Source organism: Chanodichthys erythropterus, chromosome 24, assembly GCF_024489055.1.
Source record: "Chanodichthys erythropterus isolate Z2021 chromosome 24, ASM2448905v1, whole genome shotgun sequence".
Taxonomy (NCBI): domain Eukaryota; kingdom Metazoa; phylum Chordata; class Actinopteri; order Cypriniformes; family Xenocyprididae; genus Chanodichthys; species Chanodichthys erythropterus.
Window position 1 is genome coordinate 25,600,272 of NC_090244.1, and position 19,247 is coordinate 25,619,518.

At 39.5% G+C, this 19,247-nt stretch overlaps 2 protein-coding genes across 3 annotated transcripts in view; one reads left to right on the top strand and one right to left on the bottom strand.

The window, feature by feature from the left end:
* Positions 1-286: 286 nt before the first annotated feature.
* On the top strand, positions 287-11,813 carry svip (small VCP interacting protein). Of its 2 annotated transcripts, none has more exons than XM_067380301.1 (4): positions 287-717; positions 4,082-4,132; positions 8,647-8,760; positions 11,323-11,813. In XM_067380301.1, exons 1-4 carry the CDS (start codon positions 655-657, stop codon positions 11,335-11,337), a joined length of 243 nt encoding a protein of 80 aa, XP_067236402.1. In that variant the 5' UTR covers positions 287-654; the 3' UTR covers positions 11,338-11,813. The 2 variants fall into 2 exon arrangements, with proteins under 2 accessions (XP_067236402.1, XP_067236403.1); XM_067380302.1 differs by lacking the exon at positions 11,323-11,813 and adding an exon at positions 6,642-6,679.
* A 1,144-nt stretch (positions 11,814-12,957) lies between these two features.
* The window catches only part of LOC137015216 (growth arrest-specific protein 2), a 60,251-nt gene continuing 53,961 nt past the window's right edge, over positions 12,958-19,247 (bottom strand). The window contains exon 8 of the mRNA XM_067380016.1: positions 12,958-14,062. Within this exon, the coding sequence (XP_067236117.1) occupies positions 13,853-14,062 (210 nt within the window). The 3' untranslated portion in view covers positions 12,958-13,852. The remainder of the gene's footprint in view (positions 14,063-19,247) is intronic.

Consider the following 19,247-nt stretch of genomic DNA (forward strand, 5'->3'; position numbering starts at 1 on the left):
ATGCCTAATATATCACAGCTAAGCTAAACCACACTTACTATGATACAGTTTTGTTTGGAATTTTCATGTTATAGCTTTCCACAAACTGCATATGCAGCAGTCACTCAACCCAAAACATGCATTTGGACAGAGTATTATATCAATGGTTTCTTTGAATCATTACGGTAATCAGTCAGTACTATGGTATAGTATATCAAAGTATAATGGAATACACCATCAACATACAGTGTTACCAAAGCGACAGCACATTCACATCCATACCGCAGCGTGGCGCTGTTGAGCTTCACTTCCCTCGACTGTTGGAGCTGCTGTAATGCTGTCATTCTGACAGCCACACTTTCAGCTAAACTAATATATCATATTTACACAACAAAATCAAAAAACAGATGTCGGGAGCTGTGAGAAAGAGGTTTGCTGAAGATTACATCAGTCTGTTAGTGTGGTAAAGGTTATTTATCAGTAGCGGTAGTTGGCTAAAGTAGCTCAGCATAGCTTTGTTTACATTGCTAGTTCTGTTCAAGCAGCTCTCATAGTGGGTTTATGGCAGCATAGAAAAGCTTTGAAACTGCTAGATTACATCAGCGGCCTGGCATCATCATAAGTGCTCAAATTTGGCTGAAAGAGTTTTATTTGTGCCTGTGCTACAACATCAGAATGGGTATGTGTTTACCCTGTCTGAGTGGAGCTGGGGATGATGTAGTAGTCACACCAGACCCTGTGAGTACTTTTAATACTTTTATTGCATTCATTTTCATTACATCTTTCACTGTGTTCATCTTTCAAGCGTTAACATTTCCTAAACAGAACGTCAGCTTGACTTCATAATAGCAGTGAGTGACATTATGAATGTCACGTGAGAATAAAACGTTATTTGTTTGTTTGTAAAAATACTCTGATTTAGTTATCCATAACCAGACGTTTTTGGGGATTACTTCCTACTCTCTAATTTTTTGTTTTGAAAAAGACATCAGACTAATTTTTCAAATATCTTTGATAAACTAGAAATAAAATAATGTAAGAAATTCCTGTTCTCAATATGAGTTCTTCGATTGTGCTATTGAAAAGGTTAAGTCTGTTTTTTTACAAGGAAAAAGACTGGGGGGAATCAGCTGAAATTGTATGGAAATTGTTTAGAAAATGTTGAATGCTTTCGGTCTCTTGGAGTTTACTTTGACAATAAATTAACATGGACAGCATATAAAGTATACCGTTTATGTGCAGGAAGGTAATAAATGTCATGAGATGTCTTTCAGGTTTAAAATGGGGAGCTAATTTTACAGATTTGTAATATATTTATATAACAATAATAAGATCAAGGATAGACTATGGCTGCACTGTGTATAGATTAGCATCAAAGTCTATGTTAGATATAAATTGTGTCTATGTCTAAAATTAGATATAGTGCAAGCTAGAGCTCTAAGAATTTGTTTAGGGGCAGTAAGATCCACACCAGATTGTGCTATGCCGGTGGAAGCTGGAGAAATGCCTTTGGGGCTACGCAGACTTCAGTTAGCAGCCAACTATTGGATTAATATTAGAGGGCATGGAGAATATCATCCAGTGAAAAATGTCTTGCAGTTGAGTTGGGAGAAGGAGAAAGTATATAGAGAAAGCTTTGGTTGGACGGGACACCAAATAGCAAAAGATGTAAGAATATAAAATAGACAATTTGAGGAAACCTTAATATGGACAATTAAACCAGTTTGGGTATTAGAGTCCAAAGGTAGATTTAGAGCTACTGAATATCAGACAATGTGATAGGACATCTGATATAATAGAAGAATATCAGAGATATAGGGAGTATAAATATAAGAACTGTATTCAAATCTTTACAGATGGATCTAAAGAAGCAAATACAACTGGTTTAGGAGTTAGTGTGCCAAAGTGTAAAGTGTATATTAGTTAAAGAACATTTGATTATTTAAGGGTATATGCTGTAGAATTAGTTGCTATTTTAGAAGCAATAGAATGCATTGTAGAAAGTGGCGCCAACAAGTTTAATATGTAGTGACTCTGTATCTGCTCTTTCGACCATTAAATTAGGCACAACTAGAAACCATAAGGGCTTGATCTATGATATTTTATTTATTTATACAACTGCAGTTAGGCAGGTGAAGAATATTGCATTCATGTGGGTACCGGCTCATTCAGGTATTGCGGGCAATGAAAGGGCAAACAAGTTGACAAAAATGGCAACTAAAAAGGAAAATGTTGAAATCAATATTAAGTTATCTAAATCAGAGGGAAAGAGCATAGTGTGGAAAGAAATAATGGACAAATGGCAGCAACAGTGGCAGAATGAAACAAAAGGGAGGCATTTATATTCAATATAAAGCAGAGTGGGTGTGTCGAGATAATGGTACGAGTAGAAGAGAACTAGTCATTTTAAGTAGAATAAGAATAGGGCATAGCAATCTTAATAGCACCTCACATAATAAATATATTTGGGAAACACCTAACATGAATGTGCACACAATGTCAGGAGTATGAGACGGTTGAGCATGTTTTAATATCTTGTGGGAGGTTTATTCAAGAAAGACAAGAAATGATGACCCAGTTACAGAGTTCAGGACGGGTAGAGGTTAGTGTTAAAAGTATTTTAGAGTGTGCAGAGAAACAAAAAGGCAGGAAATATTTGTTAGGTTTTTTAAAAGAAACTGGATTGGAGAAGAGAATATAGTGTAAAGGGAATTTAATACAGTAGGTAGCAGTAATGCAACAAATTAGATGCCAGCTGCCGTAAAAACCCAAAGAAGAAGAAGGTCCACCCTGTGTTCCATTTGGAAGGGCTCATCCCTATTCCCTAATCCCTTCAAAGGGTTTAGCCTCCGGAGTGAGAGCTTCGAAGGGATGAAGGGTGTAGGGGTAAAAAAAAAACTCTTCTTTTGGAACACACTTCTGCGTCATCTTAACGAGACCGACAAGGAGGAGTAGATTGTGCAAGCTGCGTTTAATGTTAGTTTATTTATTTATTTATTTTAGGTTTATCGTATGTAGGCTATATTGTATTTATGTATTTTAAACATTTGAATGGACTGATAAAGGGAGCTGTAAAGTATTTTTGTTGAAGTACAATGTCGTTTTGACCATATTAATGTACCAAATCTAACTCGTATAAATATTACAGTAGTACAGAAATATATTATACATACCTTTATAGTTAAAATCGAACTCTGAGCCTCCTGTACCCATTCTGTGATGTCAAACATCTTCCCTGTGCAAAGAATCATGGGGGCCCGAAGTGTCCATCAGTTGTTCTCTTCGAAATACTTCATTCTGAAGGGCCCTTTGAAGTGGCCAGTTTTGAGCACTTCGGTTTGGAACAACCCTTCAATATGGTGGCCTTGATTATTTTCACTCTGAAGTGCCCTTCGGAGGACGATATATCCCGTTTTGGAACGCACTGCCAGTCTGTTTTTCCCTGCTTGTCTGTGTTGTCCATTTGATTTATTAATTTTTTATATTTTTTAAATAATGTCTATTTATAATTTTATTTTATTCATTCGTTCTTTGAACATGTGTTGGCTTTTCCTTCAATGTCTGCTACAATTCATTCATTCAATATATATACATTAAAAATTTAATTTAAATAATTTAAATACAATGTATTAAAGGGTTAGTTCACCCAAAAATAAAAATGTCATTTATTACTCACCCTCATGTCGTTCCACACCCGTAAGATCTTCATTCATCTTCGGATCACAAAATAAGATATTTTGATTAAATCAGTGACGCCTTCATAGGTATTTCTTCTCCAACCTGGTCTCATGGGAGAGATGTACCCATGGGCACGTTTTCACGAGACACAAAATTACGTACCGACACGTACGTCTCGCTGCAGTTTCCGACTGAAGCGAACGCTAGAGGCCGGTAAAACGTAAAAGAGTAATAAATGACATTATTTTCATTTTTGGGTGAATCCTTTAATTTATAAGTGAGTACAACAAAATGTATAAAGTGCTAAAATGCTAAGAAATGTATAAATAGGCATAATATTTTTGTAAAGACTTGGGTCTCACTTTTGTTATTTTTGGAGTTTGACAGATGTTTAGGTGATTTTAAAAACATTTATTTTTGACAGGAGACAAGGAGACGACAGCTAGCAGATGCTGCAGAGAAGAGACAGAAAGAGGTAAAGCTTTTGAAACTTTTTTTCAAACATCAAAGTTAAACTTTGTGATAATATAGGGGAAAGTCTATATTTGAGATGCTATAACCATTTCATCAGTTCAGTGTAACTTAAATAGTACTTCATTCTGACAAACACATTTACAAGTACAAATATTCCATAAAAACTGCATTTATGAGGAATGACTTTACAAACAACCACTCGACAATGAACACTTCAATGAAAAATTTCAAGCACTTTAGAAAAGAGGACCTTTTCATAGTTCCTAGAACTATTGGCTGAATTACCCAGATTTTGCCGTGTTCGTACCACAGGAACTAGGAAAGATTTTAGTTCTGGGAACTCATTTTGGGGGAACTAAATTAGCTCCTACTTCAGAGTAGGGTCTAACCCAGCACTATAGGAACTATCAGTGATGTAAGCGTACGTTGATTGGTCACATCATCCTCCATCCACCGGTTTTTAGCGTTTGAAAATGCCGTGCTTAAAGGGTTTGTTCACCTAAAAATTAAAATAATGTCATTTATTACTCACCCTCATGTCGTTCTACAGCCATAAGACCTTCGTTCATCTTCAGTACACAAATTAAGATATTGTTGATGAAATCCGATGGCTCAGTGAGGCCTGCATAGATAGCAATGCCATTCAAACTCTCAAGGTCCATTAAGTTTCTAAAAACATATTTGAAAAAGTTAATTTGAGTTCAGTGGTTGTCTTAATATTATAAAGTGACAAAAATACTTTTTGTGTGCAATAAAAACAAAATAAGAAAATAACATTAATATGCAATTCTTAGTGCGATTATGTTTTCTTTATGTGCAGCTTGTCAATGAAGTATGGCTACAAATGCTAATCCATAGTCGCTTATAACGTACATTTGAAAAAGCAACATGCGTCAAACATCTTTCTATTTTTATTTATAAGCATTTATTAACATCTTGTCCAACAAAAGACATTTACTCCAAACTCACTTCATAATTAGCCTGACTACGTCAGACTTCCTAGTTCCGCTCAATTTCATTTCGCTTCTGTACTCAGTCTGATACAGCGTCAGAGCTTTCTGTTTGCCACCGGTCTGGAAACAGCCGGGCCAATCAACGAACAGAGGGCGGGCTGAGAGCCGTGACGTAGATGCTAAGCGCCGAGTTTTACATTGTAGGTTAGAGAAATCGAAAACCGAAACGACCGCGGAAATGGGAAACGAGACATGGGATGCAATTCGCTCTGTTATGGAGAACATTCAACTCTTTTTCAAACTGAAGCCAGAACAAGAAGAGTGTTTGATAAACATTTGTTTTATCATGTGTTTACAACAGGTTTACAGTGGAAGTTCAATCATAGATTTGAGTTCGATGCATGATGTCTGTGCTTCGATGCGGCTGTACAGGCGCATAACATACGTCATAACTAAACGCCATAACTAAACGTATCTGATTGGCTTATGGGTAACCAATGATTTTAAACTTCAGACAAGCGCCCCCTAGCGAGAGAGAAAACACTTCTCTATTATGCCATTCCAGACTCTGTCTATGAAGCAAAGTGAAGTAGCAGAGTCTGGTATTACCAGGCTACTTCATAATGACAGTTGAGCATCTTTCTGTGAGATGATGTGGCTTCTTACACAGAATAAGGCAGTTGTGTGATTATTAGTCATGTTTAATCAGTCTTCTGTTTATTCAGCTACAGCGATATGACGCATATATCTTCTTCTTCATATACCTTTGTGCAAGAGCGCCCTCTGGCTTTCAGATGGAGAAGCATTTACTACGGATCACAGAGCCGTAAAGCTCTGACAAGCTGTGCATAAAATAATCACAGCCTTTGCCAAATCGCATGCGGTTCAATCACGATAAATTGTGCAGCCATACTCCAAGATTCATAATTTTATTGAATGGGGGCCTGCATTTTGAAAAAAAAAATCCATCCGTAATCTAGTAATCCATATGGCTCCCATGCCCCCCCCGCTTGTACAGGGAGCATTGCCTTGCAACCATGGAGACATTTGTGAGAGATGCTGCATAATATCATTGCGCCTGCTGCACACATGGTACGGCAGAAAAGTTCCTTGATTATTACGCCGGAATGAGAGTATAGTTCCTAGCCATATTGGCCTAGAAAATCGCAACTTTTAATTTTCCGTCGGTCTTAGTACACGATGTAACTACAGAAGGGTCAAGTTTTAAATAGGAAAAATATTGAAACTCTTTGGTCATTTTTGAGCAAGATGCTAACGGTCTAATCAGATTCAATGAACTATGCTAAGCTATGCTAAAAGTGGTACCGCCAGACCCCTTACAATACTCATACATCCTGCGTCACATATCACGTCACGGGTTACTCATTTGCCGCGAGTCGAGTTTTAATAATTTTCATTTTTGGATGAACTATACCTTTTAAGAGAAGAAAACAAGGATCCTCACATTTGAGATCCTTTTTAAACACCCAGTGTTTTATAGTATAGTGGTTTTAGTTTCCCCACATGTAATTGGAGGGCCGTTTTACTGTCTCTTAGAGGTTTAAGGGAAAGCATAGAACTACTAAAGCAGCACGGTAAGTACACATCCTCCTACTGTCTACACACTTCTACAGCTGAAATGCCATGACAGACATCTTCTGTGATGTCATAATGACTAAAGTGAGCTTGATTCTTACTGCTGCTGTCATAATGCTTGTGGCTGTTCTTTTTTCTGCTAGTGTAATCATGAACAAAGTCCCATTACCTCTGTAGTATTTACTAGTGTTAAAAGTTTAACTCATGAAATGTTTATTAGAACTATTTTGAGTTTGAGTCAGTGAGTGAGTTGTTAACAGAACAAAATAATTGATTTTGGAGCTTCTGCAGGACCACCACAACTATGATATACTAACATGATATACACACACAGTACTGTGCAAAGGTCTTTGGCACACTAGTATTTAAAAAAAAAAAGAAAAAAACAAGTTACAAACGGGGTGGTTGATAAGCAATTTTCGAAAGCTTGATTGGGTTTATGGGGTGCACTGTAACATGTTTTCATGCTTTATTTAAAAAAAAAATCCCTGCATTTTGCAAAACTGCAAACTGTATTTTTCACATATTTTACCTTTATTCTACACTGCTGTTTCCGTTCTCCTAAAAAGCTCTGTTAAAACGCAATTAAGTGACTGGCTAGCGGAGTTAAACAGTGTTGCCCTTTGTTTACGTCCTTGCTACCTCATAAAAATAACGATAGAAACTATTAATGGAAAACATAAACAAAGAATAAAACATACTCACAGGTTGTGGTAACATGTCAACAACACTCTACTACAACAACTCTTCCTCTTCTCTAAAGCAGCCCAACATATCCTCACCCCCTTTGTTGCATGTTCCCGGGTGGCGGGGTTTATGTACATTTTAGGGTTAGTGATGTCACTAACCCAGGAAGAAGACTGTTGTAGTCCCTACCAGCTGTTTGTTTTAGTCCTTAAACAGAGAATTCTTTAAAAGAAGATATCTCCCTTTGCATTAAACTTTGAGCGTCATAACTTTGCAGATATTGTTTATGCTCAAACAGCAACATTATACACCAACTAAAGTTAAAAAAGTGAAATCATAATCAACCACCCCTTGTTCAGATTCACCTCTATAGACCTTATTCACAGCAGTGCCATACATCTCTTCAGTTTGTTGTACTGTTCTCTTCAGAATTAAAACAATTCCTTATAATTTAATCACCCCCATGTCATCCAAGATGTTTGTCTTTCTTTCTTCAGTCAAAAAGAAATTAAGGTTTTGAGGAAAACATTCCAGGATATAGCAGACTTTAATGGCTACCAATGGGTTGAAGGTCCAATTTGCAGTTTCCGTGCAGCTTCAAAGGGCTCTACACAATCCCATCTGAGGAACAAGGGTCTTATCTAGCGAAACATTGTCATTTTCCAAAATGAAAATTATATACTTTTTAACCACAAATGCTTGTCTTTCACTGCTCTGTGCTGCGCATTACACAAGACCCTTATTCCTTGGCTGGGATCGTGTAGACCCCTTTGAAGCTGCTTTGAAACTGCAGTTTGGACCTTCAACCCACTGACCCCTGTTGGAAGGGGTTTTTGGATTGTTCTGCTGACAAAACACTGCAGAGAAATTTCAGTAGACTAAAAACCCCAGGCAACATGAGCTGTGGAAATTTATAAGTCTTCTAGGAGATTTATACAGCTTTTTACAGTGGATGCCATTGAAAACACGGTAAGTTTGTCCCTCACAGCCTCGCTTTCATATCCATCATGGCTCTGCTCTGAATAAGGTCTATGATGTCATTATTGGCTAGTTAGTCAGGGCAGTTATTCCAGTGTCCAGTGTTATTATAGATGGGATGAGTTTTAGTTTTTGCACACTCTGTACTCACATTTCCAGCTTTCACTGTGATTCGGCACGTGAGCACTGAATAATATTGCACACTTCAATTAGTTAATGCTTTGATTCATTTGAAATATGCTATTGTTCTCACTGAATTAAGTATGCAGTGGTAGCTGTATTTTGTCTGATCTTTGTGTAGACTACCTACAGAGGTATCAAAAACCCAGAAGCCTTGGAGAGGAAAAAGAAGAAACAGGAAGAGACAGAGAAACAGACCATGAACTCTGTACCTTCTGGAGGTGGGGGACTAAAGGTAATTGAATTAATTTATTTATCCACTATCGCTTCAGTGGATTACTCATTTGTCGCACGTCGAATTGCGCAGTATGCGTACGGTTGTCCGCCAGAAGCTAGTTATTTTAATTGATATAGAGATTTTTCTTACAAAAATGCATTTATTATGCCTTTATTAACCCTTCTGGAGTCGTATGGATTACTTTGATTATGGATGGATGCATTGTTTTTTCAAAATGTGGCCCCCATTCACAACCATTATGAACCTTGGAGAACTAAGGATATTTTAAAAAATATCTCTGATTGTGTTTGTCTGAAAGAAGATGGTTATATACACCTAGAATGGCTTGAGGGTGAGTAAATCATGGGATCATTTTCATTTTTGGGTGAACTGTCCCTTTAAGGTGAAGAATTAAGTGTAAAACCCTTTAGTCTCCAGCAGTGTTAATTTTGACAGCAAATTTTGATTAGTTTTAGTCATAGTCTTTTGACGAAAATGCCATTTAGTTTTAGTCATATTTTAGTCATCAGAAATTGTTTTAGTTTTAGTCTAGTCTACAGTAGATTTAGTCGACTAAAATCTAATTTAGTTAAATTGCAATGCATTGAGCATTTCTCTAACAATACACAGATCCTATACACTGATAGAGGTACATCTGATATTCCCCAAACTGTTTATGTTCACCCAACTGTACTTTGCTAACCAAAGCAGACGGTTTTTGACCGTTAAAGTGCAAAAAGACACGAAAGAGCAAAATTCAGTACTTTTCAGGGATTGACACTTTTCATTGAGGTACTATTATAATTTTCGTTTAAAAATGTATTAGATTTAGGGCTGGGCGATATATCGCACACGATTGTCACGCGCATTTCGTCAGTAAAGCCGGTTCCCTGATTACCGTTAAATCTCCATCACCTGCTTTCAAATGGAGCGCCATTTAATAGACCGAGCCGTAGATCACTGACAAGCGACGCAATATCGCGTTCATTATTGAAGGCGATTCATCTGCGATATGAACGCGATATTGCGTGGCTTATCAGTGAACTACAGCTCTGTCTATTAAATGCCACTCCATTTGAAAGCAGGTGATGACGATTTAGCGGTACTCAGGGAACCGGCTTTACTGACGAAAGGCGCATGACAATTGCATGCGATATATCGCCCAGCCCTAATTAGATTTGATTTTTAGTTTTTCTGCTTTCACTGTAATTTAAGTTAAAAGTTTTAGTATTTTGTTTGTGTTTTAGTTTTTGCTTTTAAATGTCTATAAGTTTTTATTTCTGTTTGTTATTTTAATACCTCAGGTTAAGCTAAAGCTTAGAAACTAGATGAAATAAAATAAGTTTACATTTTTTAGATATATTTATTTAAGTTAACGTTTATTTCAAGTAATGAAGATTTCTTTGGTTTTAGCTTAACTATAATAACCCTTATACTTTTAAAATATATTGAATAATGTGTCAAATAATGTTCTTAGTCTTTCCTTCCTATGACAAGATACAGTAGTTTACTATAAATTAAATAGAAAATAAACCATCCCGAAATACACTGTGACTCTTATTCTGAAATGTCTGCAGTCTGCACTGTAGCTGCTCATGAGGGTGATAAATATGCATTCTTACAACCATCTAAAACATACTATCATTTAAACATTGTGTAGTAAACATTGTCATAATTCATCAATTAACTTATAAGCAATTGCTTGTCATAAATGTGCGCTATTCATTAATTGCACAGCAGTCTGAAGTGCTGCTGACGAGCCTGTAGAGGGCGCAACAGCACCGCGTTTCCCGCGGTTAGATCAGCACGTTACACTTCAAATGTGCGCATCTTCCACACAAGACAACAGTCCTGACTGGATATCTTCCCAAATCGTCCCTCTCTTTCATGTTCGTCTCGTTTTTATTCGTTGACGAAAATTAGTAGATTTTAGTCATAGTTTTAGTCATTCAAAACCCATTTTTGCTTAGTCATTGTCTCGTTTTCATCTCTGAAAAAATGTCGTTGACAAAAATTATATGTCAACTAAATTAACACTGGTCTCCAGTGCCACCATTTTCCAGAACTGCAACCTACCTGGAGTCTCCAGAAGTGCAAGGTGTCAGGATCTCAGAGACTTAGGTTAGGTAAAGAATCCTTAAAAATGACCCCCACTTAATATGAATCACAAGCTGAAGTGTTGTAAAATACATGCATACTGTTTTTTTGTTTTGTTTTTGTTTTTGTTTTTTTTATAAGCTTTATAGACAGACAGATTGAGAGTGACACCACATCCAGAATCTGGCAGTAAGTTTTGGATTCATTTTTATTCCATATCTGCAAGATGGACTTTTCAGGATAGGAGATTGACTAAAAATGAACTCCAAACCTGCCAGATTCTGGAAGATAAATTCTTCAAACAGTGGTACAAGAGGACGTGGTGCTATATAAAATATTATATTTTATATAATATTTGGTTTGTCCTTCTGAGTCGGACAGCCTTTTCTGAAGGTGAAGTACCTTATTTCACTGATATTTGATGTTAAATCCTCACTGACTAAAGAAAAGCAAGAGTATTTAGTATTTTCTCTTTCTCTCCAGTGGCAGGTTGGCTAACACAGGCTGAAGTGAAGATCGCTGGTGTGTCTACATTGGGGATCAACCTTCATCTGCAGTATTTCCCGCTGACTTGAGAGATTCTGAAAACTCTGTGCTTTCTTTCTTATTTTGAAGTGTACACTAGCCAGGGGAGTTTGCGTAGAGACTGCCAAGCTCCTAATCCTCCAGGTCTTCTGATTTGCCAGAGTGCATTCAGGCCACGCCCCTTTAAATGCCAAGATGGGCTAGCTACTGGGTTTCTGGGATAGACATTTCATATAATGATTTTTTTCACAACCTATTCCGTTCATGTTCATGCATCATTTTCACACACGCAGCTTTTGTACCAATGTGCTTTCTATTTTTGACATTGTTTACGAACCTGGACTCTGAGATCTGAATGTCATTTTAATACACATTTATACAACTGAAAAGCATGTTTTATATTGGATTTTGGATAATTTTGTGCATAGTTAGCCATATATATTTATGCATCCGTTACCAGTGTGTTTTGGTTGTAAGCTCATAGTGCATTTTGCGATTTTTCAGGCCTGTACAGCATGTGGGAAATGTGTGATATTTAAGAGTGAAGTTAAACATGCAAATTAAGGATATTATGTCAGTTAGCACTTTCACTGCCTGTTGATTGTATAACTTGCTGTTCTTATGAACCAAGTTGAATGTGTATCACTTTATCTTATCAGACACCACCTCAATTTCTCACCCTTTATGAAGGGCTTTGGTTGTCTTAAGTTAAGAAAATCTTAACTTACCACGTTTAAACTCAACATCTGTATTTCTGGGCCATGCAATTGTGACTTTAGACACGGGATTTTACTTCTCCGTTAGGTAGCAGCCTGAACTATTGTGATTAGTGTGAAATATATTGTACCTATAGGAAGTCTGAGTGAATGCTTCATATTGCCTTTGATGCATTTCTTTTTAAGAAACGGTTTTCAGCTATGCTCATAAGTTGTTACCTCTGCCTACAGCAGTCACAGTAAATGCTTGTGACAGGGAAATAGAATTGCACCAAATAACAGAAATATCTTCCCAGGTTTCTTTCAGAATGGGTTATTGCAGGTTTATACACTAGGAACCATTTCTCAATAGTTAGGCCACTTTTTCCAAAACTCTTAACACAGTGAGCACAACATTAAATTCCATTTCCAAATTTGCATCTTTCAAATACCATCAATTTTTTTTTTTTTTTAATACACAGACACCAATGAAACTCTATATACCTACAGGCCAATTTGCACATGCTTACATGTTCTTTTCTAAACTGTTAAAGTTAAGTTCAAAACCTAGTTTTACTACATTTTGATGAAATTCACTGCTTTGCCGAGTTAAAAGTTTGTAAATATGACTGTGTGAAGAGTTTTGAAAAAGTTACCTAAATATTAAGAAATGGGTCCTAGCGAATGTAAAAAACTAACATATACACACTGTATAACTTTAATACAATAAATCAGATGAAGTATTGCAATGTTTATGTTTACCAGTAGAGGGCAGTGGCACATCTTTGATCAGGAACTGTTTTAGAAGCACAACTGCAAAGTTATTGCTTAAATAAAGATTGTGTGTTTGATTAAACAACCTTTTTTATTTGTTACTTTTTTATTTGTTTTACTTGCACTATACTGGAAAAAACTCTCAGTGCTCTGGTCACTTCATTAGTTAAACCTTGATTCAACAAAGTGCTGGAAATACATCCTTGAAGATTCTGGCCCTTGTTAACCAGACATCATGCAGTCACTGCAGATTTTGTATTGGATGGACCACTAGATTACACTGAACTCATGTTTAAGTTTCCTCTTCTTTGCTGACTTGAAAGGTTTAATGTGATCTGCGTTCAGGTATGGTCTTCTGCGAAGCTTCCAGTCTGGCTGTTCTCCTTTGACTTTGAACTGTCGCTCACTGGATGAGATCAGCAGTTTCTAAAACCACCATTTCAAGGTCACAGTCTTCTACATCACATTTCTTCCTATTGTGATGTTTGGCAAAAACAACAGCTTAACCACTTGATCATGCCTTTATGCTTTTATGGCTTCAGGGTCTATTCATTTGCATGATTGGCTGATTAGATTCCATTCTCCAAAAGAGCAAGGCCATCACAGTCAAGTACAATAAATGCCTGAAAATATATATCATGACATCAAAAGAAGATAATAATAATAATAGCCCCATAAAAAAATCATTAATATTGTCAGCAAATGAAGCAATTACAGGAACAGCCACTAGGGTAGAAGTGAATATTTGAATTCATCCAGCGATTTCATTTGTCAAGATTGAATGTATAAGGATATTACACAAAAGAAAAGAAAATGGTATACAAATAAAACAACCTAGATTCTGGTTTTCCAGTTCCCTTGATATCTTAGTTATACATTATCAAACAAGCTGATCTACACTGTCATTTTGTTAGTTTTAGAAGCCAATGGAAGTTCCTTGTGGCATCTACAATGACTAGCCAGTGAGCTGTGCTTCAAAGTTACATTAAAAGTCATTGTTTCATTAGTACATTTCTTCTTTACTTCTTGCTTTTGTAGTGGGCCGCCACTACCAGGTAGCTGTCAGGCGCGAGGTCTTTGATGTTTGGAGATTTGCCAGAGATGGGCGAGATCTTGCCTTCCACGCGAGAGATCTGGAGCATGCGACATGGGTCATGCTTTAGCAGGTAGCTCTCAAACGTCTCCCAGCCTCCACCAACACGCACCATCACATGTTTATTATGCAGCATCTAGGGAGACAGAGAAAAAGACTTTTGAGATACACATCTCTAGGTTGGATTTTGGGAAATAGTGCTTCAGCAAGTGTACATTGAATGTACACTCGAATTCAGAGTGGATTATGGGTATAATGTAGTGAACAAATGTAGGGAATGAAGTCGTTTACTCAGAATTCTTCGGACACCACTAAAATATGGCTGACACCCAACATATATAGCACTATATAGTGGATAGAGAGCAGATTTGGACACAGCTTATGACACCCTTGAGAACTGAGGTTTGTCACCTCAACAGCAACGCAAGACTGCATGTCAATTTAGTTGAATAGGACTGCACACATGTATTATAATGGCGAAGCATTTGAATCTGGCAATTTTATGTCACAAATAGGTTTACATGATTCATTAGCCTCTGACGCTAAGGGCTGCAGTATTTTCCTTCCAGCTGATACAAGATAGCTGTGCAGTTAAACCTCACTCCCCTGGCATCAAGAGGCATGCTAGCAACTGTCAGTAGAGACTGCTGTGACCTGGATGGAGTTGAGAGTAACATTAGCGACTTATGCTAGGGGCTCCAAGTTAGTGTCCAAGTTAGGGCACCTAACTCCCATGCCAATTATTGATGGTTCAAGCCCTGCTCTAAGCGGGCAATGCGGAAGCAGTTACAGTGGTGCCGTGACCCAGATGAGGATGGGTGTAACAGGCCAGCTGATGCAAGGTAGCTGTGAAGGTAAATCCCATTCCTGGTCAAAGATTGCAGGCTAGGGTGAGCAGTCTTAACGTCTTTGTTAGCGTGCTCGATTTCTATGCCGGATATTGCAAGTTCAAGCCCCCTTCGGAGCTGGCCAATCAGCATATGCAAGTACATGTACTCATACACTTAGGGGCTCAATTTTAAGCATGTCAGAACATGTTAAGTTGGACTGCACACTTGCAAAGCACTGGTGTGTGGAAAAAGTTTTGGGCCTAATCCTGGTATTTATGAAAGCTCATTTGGAGAAAAAAGTCTTTTCCATCAAAATCCTTTAACACCTCCAGTGGCGTAATCACACCCTTTTATTGGCTATCTGTCACCTGCGGATCCCACTGTGAAACTCCCTCTAGGCAAAAAGACGTGTGAGACCCTGAGACTGAAGGAGAAGAGAGGCTGCATTTTCTGCAAATTATTTTTTCAGCTGCCTACATAGAGTCCTATCCTCATCTATTATTACCTTAGATTATCGTATCAAAACAGTTCCTAAACAGAAAGAATTATTATTAACAGAAAGTATGATTAATTTAAGCAGTCTCGGACTGCATTTCCATGGACCACCATAATCTGTTCACTGCCCATCTGATGCATTTCAGGCACAAAATGGTTGGTTGGATCTGGTTTTCAGCAGATCTGATTGACTGAATTTGGTATCAACTATTTCATGAACACCTGTCCCTGAATGGGGCATAAAACCAACAATGGTCACTTGTCGTCAGATAGTGTCTTGCTATTCTCTTGCTATATATAAGATAAGCTGCAAAGTGCTGATAGTCATACGTCTGGCTACTGGAGACTGGCTAATGTTTTGCTGGCTTGGCCACCATGATGGGCCCCTGCTTAATGTAAAATAAATTATGTTCTTTTTTTCTGTAATTAGGGGGAAATAACTGTATATAATTTATCAAAATATATATATAAAAAACAATAAAAAAAATAACAAAAACATTACAAAATAAAATTAAAAAAAATTGTACTACTTCACAAGAGGTCTTTGTACCATTAAAACATCCTGCAAGTTTCAGAGCTCCTCATTATAAACAAAGCATTAATTTAATTTAATCAAGCTATAAAAACAGCTTGTTCTGATATTGCAGGATCTGTGACATCACATGGGCAAATACATTTGCATATGACTGCCTTCAGAGCAAGACATCGACAAATAGTTTTACATCATCACACCACAGGCCCCACCCACGTTCAGTCACTTAATGGCTGACATTTGCCTTCACTGGAGGCGAGCATCGTGTTGCGTCAAAAGCAAATAAAACTCATTATAATCACTGATGCTGTCTAGACTGGATACAGATGGGCGTTCAGTTTCTAATGTACTCCCACACACTTGAAGAGTAAAAGAACTTTTACTCTATTTTTATGCGTCATTTAAAGAGCTCATTTGAGTCTCTGTGCAGACTTCAGAAGGATCCCAACATCAGTCTCTGCAGTGGTCAGTATCTATCAAAAGTGGTCCAAGCAAGGAACAGTGGTGAACCGGCGACAGGGTCATGGGTGGCCAAGGTTCAATGATGCACATGGGGAGCGAAGGCTGGCCCGTGTGGTCTGATCCAAGAGCTACTGTAGCTCAAATTGCTCAAGAAGTTAATGCTGGTTCTGATAGAAAGGTGTCAGAATACACAGTGCATCGTAGTTTGTTGCATATGGGGCTGCATAGCTGCAGACCAGTCAGGGTGCCCATGCTGACCCCTGTCCACTGCAGAAAGCGGCAACAGTGGGAATGTGAGCATCAGAACTGGACCACGGAGCAATGGAAGAAAGTGGCCTGGTCTGATGAATCATGTTTTCTTTTACATCATGTGGATGGCCGGGTGTGTCGCTTACCTGGGGAACACATGGCATCAGGATGCACTATGGGAAGAAGGCAAGCCAGCAGAGGCAGTATGATGCTTTGGGCAATGTTCTGGGAAACCTTGGGTCCTGCCATCCATGTGGATGTTACTTTGACACGTACCACCTACCTAAGCATTGCTGCAGACCATGTACACCCATTCATGGAAACAGTATTCCCTGGTGTCTGTGGCCTCTTTCAGCAGGATAATGTGCTCTGCCACAAAGCAAAAATGGTTCAAGAATGGTTTGAGGAGCACAACAACGAGTTTGAGGTGTTGACTTGGCCTCCAACTTCCCAGATCTCAATCCATTCGAGCATCTGTGGGATGTGCTGAACAAACAAGTCCGATCCATGGAGGCTCCACCTTGCAACTTACAGGACTCACTACTATGTACTTACATCAAAAAATAAGTACAATGTACTTATTGTGTTCATATTGTATTGTAAAACACTTTTGCTGCTATTGAAGTGGGATACAGGAAAGATTAGGGGCAGGTTTGGTGGTATGGGTAGGTTTAAGGTGGGTTAAGGGGTAATGGACGGGTCAACAGTGTAATTATAAATGTAAATACAGAAATTAATTACAGATGTAATTACATGCAGGTATTTTTAAAATATAATTACAATGTAAAAGCATGTTGTTACATGTACGGTGTCCTGTCACCTAGTTTTTCCCCAGTCTGTCTTCTTAGTTCATTTGATCCACCTGTGTCTTGTTAATTATCCTATCACCTTGTTTAGTTCCTCGTTTAGTCATATGTATATATACCCTGTTCTCCTTCACTCCTGGTCCGTTCTCGTTTGTATCTACACGTGTGTATGCTGTCTTACTCTGTTTGGAATTAAAGTATTGTTATTTTTGTCATCTTCATCGTCGTTGTGCTTGTTACACGTACCGGCCTGAGCGAGCGGTCCAAGGCACGCATTCCAGCGGGCGGTCCAACGGAGGATTTCGCCGCATACGTGGAGTGGGTGCTGGTAAACATCAACTCTCCGTTCACCATCAGCCCTGCTGAGGACGACACCAGCACCACTCCACATCCAGAGACCAACCATCCGCCATCGATGTGCACGACGGAGAAACGAGAGCCCACCGCAGACCGCGGAGATCAACCTGCTAGGACGAACGAGACCGAACCTGAAGAGAGGACGGAAGGAGTCGTCGCCCCGGGGTGTGAACCGCTAGGTGTGTCTGACCAGGTGTGTGAGCCCGTTACATCGTTTGCTGTCGAGGGAGTGTTAGTGGAGTTCGAGGGCTGGGATGAGAGCCCCGACCACAACATCACCACGGTGGATGGCATCGCCATGTCCACAGAAACTTTTCTGTATTTATCGGATGTGTTTGAGGAGGTAAATTCCCCTTGTCTTGTTTCCCCGCTGGTCCCGTCCAGCTCAGAACTGTGTGTGTCCCCGCTGGTCCTGTCCAGCTCAGAACTGTATGTGTCCCCGCTGGTCCTGTCCAGCTCAGAACTGTCCGTGCCCCTGCTGGTTCTGTCCAGCCCTGTGTTCCCTCCCAACCTCCCTCTCCCTCCTCCTCAAACCATCTCATCATCTCTGCCTCCCCTGGTACCCTTCAGCCTCTCATCAACTCCATCACGTAAACGGATGGATCCGACTCGACGCTTCAGGCCACCAGTGTCACCGTGGACTGAGGTTCTCCTGGCTCCGCCTCCAGCCTTCGAGTCCAACACTCCACCGCGGCATGTCGACGTTTTGCCTTCGCCGTGGCTCCTCCCTCCCTCAGCTCCACCGGATACCCTCAGCCTCAAGACGCCACCGGGCTCCCTCGTCCCACAGGCTCCGACTTGGTCAGACGTCGTCCAGCCTGCACCTACGGTTTCGCCTGGCTCCTCCTTCCTCCCCGTCTCCTCCTTCGTCCTCAGTCGCACCGCCTCCATCTCAGTCTTCAGGTTCCCGGATTCCACCTCGGATGTTCGTCGTCCCGGCTCCAGCTCGGTCTCCAGATCCAGCAGTGTCGGTCGGGCTCTCCGGCATTCCAACTCCACCTGGATCACCATCATCGGTGGCTTCTCCATTGGCCGTCCCCAGGGTGGCGCCTCTCATCTCCCCACGATGGTTTTTCCTGTCCTCGACTCCACCCTGGGGCCTCATCATGGTTGGTCTCTGGACCAACATCTGGCTCCTCCTGCTCCAGGCTTCCCCTTGGCTCCTCCCACCCTCCACTCCCCCTTGGACTATTTTTGTTGTTTTCTGTGGACTTGGTTTTTATTCATCTGCCCTTCGCCCTCCTCCAGAGCCCCCACCCTTCCCTCCTCTGATGGACTCCATACGGCGCGAGGCCGCGCCTACCCGGAGGGGGGCGATATGTTACATGTATGGTGTCCTGTGACCTAGTTTTTCCCCAGTCTGTCTTATTAGTTCATTTGATCCACCTGTGTCTTGTTAATTATCCTATCACCTTGTTTAGTTCCTCGTTTAGACATATGTATATATAACCTGTTCTCCTTCACTCCTGTTCCGTTCTCGTTTGTATCTATACGTGTGTATGCTGTCTTACTCTGTTTGGAATTAAAGTATTGTTGTTATTGTCATCTTCATCGTCGTTGTGCTTGTTACTACAACCACACGTAACACAT